General features: G+C 46.9%; 1 protein-coding gene across 1 annotated transcript; it reads right to left on the bottom strand.

Annotated features, from left to right (window-relative positions):
* Positions 1-3,052: 3,052 nt before the first annotated feature.
* Positions 3,053-5,163, bottom strand: LOC140077217 (heat shock 70 kDa protein-like). Its single transcript, XM_072124203.1, has one exon. The coding sequence runs from the start codon at positions 5,030-5,032 to the stop codon at positions 3,089-3,091; it is 1,944 nt and encodes a 647-aa protein (XP_071980304.1). The 5' UTR covers positions 5,033-5,163; the 3' UTR covers positions 3,053-3,088.
* Between the last annotated feature and the right edge of the window lie 6,547 nt (positions 5,164-11,710).

The following is an 11,710-nucleotide window of genomic DNA, read 5'->3' as shown; positions in this document are numbered from 1 at the left end:
TGTCCCATGGGTCCTGGGCTATTTACACGAGTAGGACATCCCCCCCCCCCCCCCAAGCATCCAAACCAACATGTGCCCAGATATTTGGAATTAAGTGCGACTCTATATCCTCTATATACTTAATCTTGTACTGTTCATAAAAGTAATTTAATGATGAACTTCAGACCTGCTCTTATATCCCATCTATTTAGGAAAGCCAATCACTTTCCCTAACTGTATGACACATCCACCCCGATTGCCATCTAGACCAGATCCCCCAGACAGTGTAGGAGATGGGAATGCAGCTCTGTCCCGGCCTCTGTGCTCTGCAGCTGAACTCCCCCTCATACTGTAAATACTCGTGTATAAGCCGTGGCACCAAATTTTTCCAAAAAGATAAGCTGGGATAAGTTATTGTTTTGAGTATAAACCCTAAGGTTGGAAATGCAGCGGCTACTCTAATAAAATTTCCAGTAGCAGCCGCACCTCATTAATTAAATGTCCACTGCAGAGACCCCCTTTACAGAAATGTCCAAAGCAGATGCCCTTTTAATGAAATGTTTGTCAGGATTCGGGATGCGTGGATCCTCTGGACCACCGCGGGAGGTGGTACTAGCCGACACCTGGGACCGGAATCTAAGTGGCTCCTGGTTTTCACCAGAGCCTGCCGCAAAGCGGGAAGGTCTTGCTGCGGCAGGGTGCGGTGGCAGCCGAGGTCGAGGTACCTTAGCGGAGGACAGACTCTTTTCAGGTCCAGGCACATGGTCAGGGCAGGCGGCAGAGATGCAACGTCAAAGTCCAATCCGAGGTCAGCAATGGGAGGTCTAGTCAGATGGAAACAGGAACACAGAACTCAGGAGCAGGAACACACGGGAGCAAGAACGCAGGATACACGGGAACGCAGGAGTCACAGGAACACAAAGGCACAAAGATCCAGCAGGGGACACAGCAAGGGTCTGGAACTTATCATGGCGAGCGGCCGGCCAGCGCCAATTAGCAGTATGCTGACCCTTTAAATTTTACAGAGCTGGCACATGCACGCCCTACGGCATGGGAGCGCGAGCTCCAGAGCCCGGACAGCGCATGGATCACCGCTGGAGCCGAGTGAAAGGCCAAGGCACACGTGTGCGCCTGTGACCTGGGATATGGGTCGCAGGGGCACCTGTGAAAATGTCCACAGCAGATGCCCCCTTTTACTAAAATGTCCACAGCAGAGTGGCATCTCTATATTCACCTTTAGCTTCTATTTCTTGCTGCCCCGTTTCGTCCTCTTCTTGCCATAGCGACCCACGGGTAGGAAGGAGAAGACAGAGCCGGTGGTGGGGGGGGGGGGGGGGGCGTTGAGAAAGTTGAAAGTATAGATTTTTTTTCTGAGGACTATATTTATATAAGATCTGACATTGAATGTAGGGGCACATACAAAGGAATGTTTTAAGTATATCAATGTGAAAAAATGAGTCAGAACAGGTTGGGCCCCTTTATTCTGAAAATGGGGCATCGGTGACTGGAGACCAAGAGAAGGCGGAGGTATTAAATTGATTTTTTAGCTTTATTTATGGAATAGAATAATGAACTTCTGACGTGGGTGGTGCCAGTGCGGGTCATGCATACTAGACTGGCTGAATGTAGAGATGATCCTTCCCTAGGCTTATACTCGAGTCACTAGGTTTTCCAGTTGGGTAGCTCGGCTTATATTTGGGTATATATATATATGTATAGAGTATGGTATGAGGGTAATATTAATGTCTTCATATCCAGGTTGTGTTTCTTCCCCAGGACAGTTTCTGATTTACAGAGAAGGTTGCAGTTTGAGCATATCTTGGTCAGAATAGGATAACTCAGTCTAGTTTAGGGGAGAGATCTGGTGGTCCATAGGCAGTAGGATATACAGGATTTCTGGAAAGCCCTTCAGGGGCAGGCGAAGGGGCGATACTTCTCGACTTCAGAACCTGCTTCTGGCTGGAAGTGCGGAAGGAGTCATAAGATCTGCTTTGCCAATCTGTGGCCTCTTCTGACCACAAGGACATCACTTAAGCTGTCAGGTGAAGCGACACCTGCAGTCAGAGGAGAGCCTGGATTGGCTTAAGCAGGTCATGTGAAAGCACACACACACTTCGTGCTCACCTCTGGCATCCTCTTCTACCTCCACGGCTCGTCTTCTACCTGCATCCATGCAGTGTGGCGAGAGGCACGTATATGCTATCCGACCACACAATGACACCGTGTGTACCACCCTGTGATGCCACGCCGTGTCACAGTCTGTGTGTGCAGGAGGACGCCGGAGGTATTATTTTTATTAATTTATTACGAAGGGGGCTGTGCTAGACATTATACTTTAAAGGGGGACATACTGGACATTACTCACAAGGATGTTCTCGTCCTGCAGAACATTAGGTAACACACGAGGGGAACGGCTATGGCAAATCTTCTCTATCCCCATGATACTGTGTAGTACTGGATCTCCCAGAATATATAAGCACATCGAAAGGTGGTGATGTACTGGGAAGCCTGATGAACTGGGAATCCAGTTTACCTACTTATTTATGATTGTATATTACAGGGAGCAACAAGCAGCATGAACAATCGACACCCCAGATTGTGAACGCAAAAAATTCCTTCGAGGTACTGTGTGAGACTTTGTAGTAGAAGCACCACCCCAGGACTTGTATCTGATATTGCAGCTCATATCATGGAAATGCTACAAGGCACAGACAAGAAATCTAGATATTATCAATCCAATTACGAAGCATTAATGAAGCATGGTTTATATTTGCGACATATACACCAAAGCAATTAGGTCTTTAAAGGACTTTAAAATATGATACAGACAGCAAATATTACTCAACATACGTTTATTGACATGTAAAAAAATATAACATGTAAGAATCTGCACTAATAACCAGTAATAGCAACAAGACTCTAAACATGAGTCACATAACAAGAAAAAAAAAAAAAAAACTAAATAATATCTGCAATGTTTTCCACCAGGGAAAATACCCGGCAAATGTCCTTCATAAATACTGTACATAGAACCAAAAAGTCTTTATATAAACGGTTTTACTGATGAACTCTTTTAGGACAAAAAAGGAAGTCCAAGAGTACAAAGTTCTTAATCCACCTCCTCAATGGTGGGTCCAGAGCTGCTGCCTTGTCTGGCCTGGGCTCCACAGCTAGCCCCGGGCATACCTCCTGGCATTCCCCCTGGCATACCTCCCTGGTACATCTTGGTGATGACAGGTTGGCACACCTTCTCCAGCTCCTTCTGCTTATGGGTATATTCTTCTTTCTCAGCAAGTTGGTTGTTCTCCAGCCAGGCGATGGTCTCATTACACTTGTCTGAGATGAGCCTCTTGTCTTCATCACTGATCTTGCCCTTCATGTTCTCATCCTCCACCATGCTCTTGATGTTGAAGGCATAAGACTCTAGGGAGTTTTTGGCAGTAATTTTCTCTCTCTGTTCATCATCATCTGCTTTGTATTTCTCGGCATCTTGCACCATCTTCTCGATCTCCTCCTTGCTCAGTCGGCCTTTGTCATTGGTAATTGTGATCTTGTTCTGTTTGCCGGAGCTCTTGTCCACAGCGGACACATTCAGGATACCATTGGCATCTATATCAAAGGTCACTTCAATCTGGGGCACACCTCGAGGAGCTGGGGGGATTCCACTCAGTTCAAATTTACCCAGTAGGTTGTTGTCCTTGGTCATGGCTCTCTCCCCCTCATACACCTGAATGAGGACACCCGGCTGGTTGTCAGAGTAGGTGGTGAACACTTGGGTCTGCTTGGTGGGGATGGTGGTGTTACATTTGATGAGAACAGTCATAACTCCTCCAACTGTTTCTAGACCCAAAGAAAGGGGAGCCACATCTAGTAGGAGGAGGTCCTGCACATTCTCAGACTTGTCTCCCATGAGGATGGCAGCCTGGACCGCAGCCCCATAGGCCACAGCTTCATCTGGATTGATGCTCTTGTTCAGATCTCGACCATTGAAGAAGTCCTGCAGCAGCTTTTGCACCTTGGGGATACGTGTGGAGCCTCCCACTAGGACGATTTCATGGATCTGTGACTTGTCCAGCTTGGCATCTCTCAGGGCTTTCTCCACGGGGTCCAGGGTACCACGGAAGAGGTCAGAACACAGCTCCTCAAAGCGGGCTCTAGTGATGGAGGTGTAGAAGTCAATGCCCTCATACAAGGAGTCGATCTCAATGCTTGCCTGGGTGCTGGAGGACAGGGTGCGCTTGGCTCTCTCACAGGCGGTCCTCAGTCTCCTCAGGGCCCTCTTGTTTTGCGTAATGTCCTTCTTATGTTTGCGTTTGAATTCTTCTACAAAGTGAGTCACCATTCTGTTATCAAAGTCCTCCCCACCCAGATGAGTGTCACCCGCTGTGGCCTTTACCTCAAAAATGCCATCATCAATGGTGAGGATGGAGACATCAAAGGTGCCACCTCCCAGGTCAAAGATCAGGACGTTGCGCTCTCCCCGGGCTCCCTTGTCCAGCCCGTATGCGATGGCGGCTGCTGTGGGCTCATTGATGATTCTCAGGACGTTGAGTCCGGCGATGACCCCGGTGTCTTTGGTGGCCTGGCGCTGGGAGTCATTGAAGTAGGCTGGCACGGTAATGACAGCATTGGTGACTGGATGACCCAGGTAAGCCTCAGCCGTCTCCTTCATCTTGAGTAGCACCATAGAGGAGATCTCCTCCGGGGAGAAGTTCTTGTGCTCTCCTTTATATTCCACCCTAACCTTGGGCTTTCCCCCATCACTCAGCACCTGGAAGGGCCAGTGCTTCATGTCAGACTGCACCACAGGATCATCAAACCTTCTGCCAATCAGCCTCTTGGCATCAAACACGGTGTTGTGGGGGTTGAGGGCCACCTGGTTCTTGGCGGCATCTCCAATGAGTCTCTCGGTGTCGGTGAAGGCCACGTAGCTGGGGGTGGTGCGGTTGCCCTGGTCGTTGGCGATGATCTCCACCTTGCCATGCTGGAAGACCCCTACACAGGAGTAGGTGGTGCCCAGGTCAATGCCAATCGCCACTCCTTGAGGTGCCATCTTCTGTGAGGATGAGTGTCTGGAGGTGTGAGGCAGCAGCGCAGGCGCAGAGCAGCTTCTTGGTGACGGCTCAGCAGTGAGGAGCTTCTCCTGAAGTTGCGCTTTGCAGCTCGTGTGTCAGTAGCTCATGTTATCAGCTCCTCCGCGCTGCACGGCCGCTATATATCTGTGTACAGGGTGCACACGTCACCGGCCTCCCGACCAATCACAGCGCGATCCTCACCACGCTCCCCGTCACTCGGCAACTATCCCGAAGATTTCCCGAGGGGTCCCCGCACAACCAGCCAATCACAGCGCAGCTGTACTCACAGACGGTGGAGAATATTCGCGAGCTTTCCGCGATTCGTCCAATCAGCAGTGTCGGTGTCCGTGACGTCAGAGCTATGCGAGAAATTTCGGGATAGTTCCAGGCCGAGCTGTCAGTCGTAGATCTACTCAGCCAATCAGCAGTAGGAGGAGGCGGGGCCGCGCGGGAGAGCTCGGGAAGAGTCTAGAAAATACTGGGAGATTGTGTGACAGGAATAAGTGATCATTATACTGCCCCCTGCTGTGTGTGACAGGAATCAGTGATTATTATACTGCCCCCTGCTGTGTGTGACAGGAATCAGTGATTATTATACTGCCCCTTGCTGTGTGTGACAGGAATCAGTGATTATTATACTGCCCCTGCTGTGTGTGACAGGAATCAGTGATTATTATACTGCCCTCTGCTGTGTGTGACAGGAATCAGTGATTATTATACTGCCCCCTGCTGTGTGTGACAGGAATCAGGGATTATTATTATACTGCCCCCTGCTGTGTGTGACAGGAATCAGTGATTATTATACTGCCCCCTGCTGTGTGTGACAGGAATCAGTGATTATTATACTGCCCCCTGCTGTGTGTGACAGGTATCAGTGATTATTATACTGCCCCCTGCTGTGTGTGACAGGAATCAGTGATTATTATACTGCCCCCTGCTGTGTGTGACAGGAATCAGTGATTATTATACTGCCCCCTGCTGTGTGTGACAGGAATCAGTGATTATTATACTGCCCCCTGCTGTGTGTGACAGGAATCAGTGATTATTATACTGCCCCTTGCTGTGTGTGACAGGAATCAGTGATTATTATACTGCCCCTGCTGTGTGTGACAGGAATCAGTGATTATTATACTGCCCCCTGCTGTGTGTGACAGGAATCAGTGATTATTATACTGCCCCCTGCTGTGTGTGACAGGAATCAGGGATTATTATTATACTGCCCCCTGCTGTGTGTGACAGGAATCAGTGATTATTATACTGCCCCCTGCTGTGTGTGACAGGAATCAGTGATTATTATACTGCCCCCTGCTGTGTGTGACAGGAATCAGTGATTATTATACTGCCCCCTGCTGTGTGTGACAGGTATCAGTGATTATTATACTGCCCCCTGCTGTGTGTGACAGGAATCAGTGATTATTATACTGCCCCCTGCTGTGTGTGACAGGAATCAGTGATTATTATACTGCCCCCTGCTGTGTGTGACAGGAATCAGTGATTATTATACTGCCCCCTGCTGTGTGTGACAGGAATCAGTGATTATTATACTGCCCCTTGCTGTGTGTGACAGGAATCAGTGATTATTATACTGCCCCTGCTGTGTGTGACAGGAATCAGTGATTATTATACTGCCCTCTGCTGTGTGTGACAGGAATCAGTGATTATTATACTGCCCCCTGCTGTGTGTGACAGGAATCAGGGATTATTATTATACTGCCCCCTGCTGTGTGTGACAGGAATCAGTGATTATTATACTGCCCCCTGCTGTGTGTGACAGGAATCAGTGATTATTAGACTGCCCCCTGCTGTGTGTGACAGGTATCAGTGATTATTATACTGCCCCCTGCTGTGTGTGACAGGAATCAGTGATTATTATACTGCCCCCTGCTGTGTGTGACAGGAATCAGTGATTATTATACTGCCCCCTGCTGTGTGTGACAGGAATCAGTGATTATTATACTGCCCCCTGCTGTGTGTGACAGGAATCAGTGATTATTATACTGCCCCTTGCTGTGTGTGACAGGAATCAGTGATTATTATACTGCCCCTGCTGTGTGTGACAGGAATCAGTGATTATTATACTGCCCCCTGCTGTGTGTGACAGGAATCAGTGATTATTATACTGCCCCCTGCTGTGTGTGACAGGAATCAGGGATTATTATTATACTGCCCCCTGCTGTGTGTGACAGGAATCAGTGATTATTATACTGCCCCCTGCTGTGTGTGACAGGAATCAGTGATTATTATACTGCCCCTTGCTGTGTGTGACAGGTATCAGGGATTATTATACTGCCCCCTGCTGTGTGTGACAGGAATCAGTGATTATTATACTGCCCCCTGCTGTGTGTGACAGGAATCAGTGATTATTATACTGCCCCCTGCTGTGTGTGACAGGAATCAGTGATTATTATACTGCCCCCTGCTGTGTGTGACAGGAATCAGTGATTATTATACTGCCCCCTGCTGTGTGTGACAGGAATCAGTGATTATTATACTGCCCCTGCTGTGTGTGACAGGAATCAGTGATTATTATACTGCCCCCTGCTGTGTGTGACAGGAATCAGGGATTATTATTATACTGCCCCCTGCTGTGTGTGACAGGAATCAGTGATTATTATACTGCCCCCTGCTGTGTGTGACAGGAATCAGTGATTATTATACTGCCCCCTGCTGTGTGTGACAGGAATCAGTGATTATTATACTGCCCCCTGCTGTGTGTGACAGGAATCAGTGATTATTATACTGCCTCCTGCTGTGTGTGACAGGAATCAGTGATTATTATACTGCCCCCTGCTGTGTGTGACAGGAATCAGGGATTATTATTATACTGCCCCCTGCTGTGTGTGACAGGAATCAGTGATTATTATACTGCCCCCTGCTGTGTGTGACAGGAATCAGTGATTATTATACTGCCCCCTGCTGTGTGTGACAGGAATCAGTGATTATTATACTGCCCCTGCTGTGTGTGACAGGAATCAGTGATTATTATACTGCCCTCTGCTGTGTGTGACAGGAATCAGTGATTATTATACTGCCCCCTGCTGTGTGTGACAAGAATCAGTGATTATTATACTGCCCCCTGCTGTGTGTGACAAGAATCAGTGATTATTATACTGCCCCCTGCTGTGTGTGACAAGAATCAGTGATTATTATACTGCCCCCTGCTGTGTGTGACAGGAATCAGTGATTATTAAACTGCCCCCTGCTGTGTGTGACAGGAATCAGTGAATATTATACTGCCCCCTGCTGTGTGTGATAGGAATCAGTGATTATTATACTGCCCCCTGCTGTGTGTGACAGGAATCAGGGATTATTATTATACTGCCCCCTGCTGTGTGTGACAGGAATCAGTGATTATTATACTGCCCCCTGCTGTGTGTGACAGGAATCAGTGATTATTATACTGCCCCCTGCTGTGTGTGACAGGAATCAGTGATTATTATACTGCCCCTGCTGTGTGTGACAGGAATCAGTGATTATTATACTGCCCCCTGCTGTGTGTGACAGGAATCAGGGATTATTATTATACTGCCCCCTGCTGTGTGTGACAGGAATCAGTGATTATTATACTGCCCCCTGCTGTGTGTGACAGGAATCAGTGATTATTATACTGCCCCCTGCTGTGTGTGACAGGAATCAGTGATTATTATACTGCCCCCTGCTGTGTGTGACAGGAATCAGTGATTATTATACTGCCTCCTGCTGTGTGTGACAGGAATCAGTGATTATTATACTGCCCCCTGCTGTGTGTGACAGGAATCAGGGATTATTATTATACTGCCCCCTGCTGTGTGTGACAGGAATCAGTGATTATTATACTGCCCCCTGCTGTGTGTGACAGGAATCAGTGATTATTATACTGCCCCCTGCTGTGTGTGACAGGAATCAGGGATTATTATTATACTGCCCCCTGCTGTGTGTGACAGGAATCAGTGATTATTATACTGCCCCCTGCTGTGTGTGACAGGTATCAGGGATTATTATACTGCCCCCTGCTGTGTGTGACAGGAATCAGTGATTATTATACTGCCCCCTTCTGTGTGTGACAGGAATCAGTGATTATTATACTGCCCCCTGCTGTGTGTGACAGGAATCAGTGATTATTATACTGCCCCCTGCTGTGTGTGACAGGAATCAGTGATTATTATTATACTGCCCCCTGCTGTGTGTGACAGGAATCAGTGATTATTATACTGCCCCCTGCTGTGTGTGACAGGTATCACGGATTATTATACTGCCCCCTGCTGTGTGTGACAGGAATCAGTGATTATTATACTGCCCCCTGCTGTGTGTGACAGGAATCAGTGATTATTATACTGCCCCCTGCTGTGTGTGACAGGAATCAGTGATTATTATACTGCCCCCTGCTGTGTGTGACAGGAATCAGTGATTATTATACTGCCCCCTGCTGTGTGTGACAGGAATCAGTGATTATTATACTGCCCCCTGCTGTGTGTGACAGGAATCAGTGATTATTATACTGCCCCCTGCTGTGTGTGACAGGAATCAGGGATTATTAGCACGGGAGCAGTAGAAAACTGTCTAATGTCAGTGGGCGGTCCTAAACGAGTTAAACATGTTGTGAAAAACTAAGTAAATAACGAGGAATGTTTGTGATTTGCTTTCTGTGAAACAACCTCTGAAACTGTGCAGTTGTTATGTCATATGTAAATTTAAAGGGGGAAAAAAAAACTTCAGGTGCTAGGGATACACCAGAACCAATTCAAGATCAGCACAAAACATTAAGACTATGTTTACACTTTCAGGTTCCTGAGATAAATACTTCATGAAAAACTATGTGTTAAAAGCATTACCCTTAACCCTAAGTGTGCGGTCACTTGGTGGGTTTTTACATGTTACCATGTTTTTGGTTGGTTTGAACCCGTCTTTTCTTCATTACTGGAAGTGTAAGCAGTTGTGAACAACATATTACAGCTGCTTACACTTCCAAAAAAATGAAGAACGGATTCAAACCAACCAAATGCATGGTAACATGTAAAAACGCACCTCAGCCACGGTCACACATTCCGCTAGCATTGCATTCATAATGTAAAAATATCCACTGGATCCTAACAATTGGCTACCATCGGCTACCAACAAAGCGCTATATTTTTGTTGTGGCTTATACACAATTACATAAGGTGACCTGTACCCCTTATGTAACCGTTCTACAATACTACACTATGGGGCTTATTTACCAAGGGGTTGCGGATTGCACTTTTGTTGATCGTAATTTGGCGCAACTGCGCTGGCTTCCATGCGACACAAATCGGGGTGCGTGGCGTCGGACGATCTGACTGTTTCGGACTGAGCACAAGATTTAACTTTCAAATTGTGTCGCAAGACAATGCACTTACATGCACCAGGAAGAAGGTGAACTCTGGTGGACCTGAGCGGGGAAGTGACACATGCAGGAAATCGTGCGCACGATCTTAGTGAATGTAAATGTGCCCCTATGTCTCCGCTTTTCCACTTTTTTGCTACAACTTCATTGTATGGAACATTAAAGGGAACCTGTCACCAGAGACCTCATTTTTACTAGAGACAGGTTACAGCAGCCCATTACAGCTGCAGTGCAAATCTGCCCCTCTGCCTTTTATAAGCATTACAATATAATTGTGTGTTATAACATACCTTGCACCCTGACAAAATCCTGGGGTAGTCACAGGGGCTGGACTTTGGTTTGCATGCATTTCAAAAAACAAAGGTGGGGGCTAAGATCTAAGGAGTGAGCAACACAGACAAGTCACATGTTGTTTTTTGAAATGCATTCAAACCAAAGCCCAACCCCTGTGACTACCCCAGGATTTTGTCAGGATACAAGAGTAAGTTACAACAAACAATTGTCTTGTAATGCAAATGCTTTGAAAAGGAAGAGACGCAGATTTGCACTGCAGGTGTCATGGGCTTTTATAATCTGTCTTTAGTGAAAATGAGGTCCCTGGTGACAGGTTCCCTTTAAGAGAGCTCTGTTACATCATTGGCCATTGAAAGTCATGTGATCACAGTGACATCAGCTAAGGTCCCGTTACATCTGCATTGTCTACCCCGTGTATGTATATGATCTCGTGAAATCCCAGCAGCCTCTATTGACTTCTACTCCTGCCCATCCTCCATGGAGGCTGCTGTGATTTCAAATACATACAGATGTCACATGAAAAGTTGATTTATGGGGATCTGTGGGAATTTTTTTTTAGCTCAAACAAGGATGTCAGTTAGTTACTAGGGCTTCATCGGAACATGGCACTAGCTGTATATGTGAAAAATGTGCTGACAGGTTCCCTTGAGGTTGGGGAACAAATGGCAGTGAGACTTGCAATGTAGGGAAGGAGGGGAGATATCGAAATGACTGAAGTAGAAGAGGTCAATGTCCACATTAGAAATGCTTCTTGTTAAAGAAAATCCATCCTGACAAACCAGGAACATTACTCATAGACCCAGACACTGACTGTGGTGACATCTATGGCCTCTGTGGAGGAATTATTCCAATCCTCTAACACTGCTGGAATTTCAATGCATTCCTTTATAATGCAGAATAAATGTCACGTTGTACCAGGGTGATGGACAAGAGCCGGGCAGCTGGTTACTACTTTGTTGCAGAATGTATTCCTCTTATGTCTGTCTTGTCTCTTACTAAACCAACATAAAGAGCGAGGCTA

Source organism: Engystomops pustulosus, chromosome 9 (genome assembly GCF_040894005.1).
Source record: "Engystomops pustulosus chromosome 9, aEngPut4.maternal, whole genome shotgun sequence".
NCBI lineage: Eukaryota > Metazoa > Chordata > Amphibia > Anura > Leptodactylidae > Engystomops > Engystomops pustulosus.
Note: the sequence above shows the minus strand (reverse complement) of the source record. Positions and strands in the feature narration are given on the sequence as shown.

Coding starts and splice junctions, on each gene's coding strand:
- LOC140077217 (XM_072124203.1), bottom strand. CDS start 5,032: ATGGCACCTCAAGGAGTGGCGATTGGCATTGACCTGGGCACCACCTAC.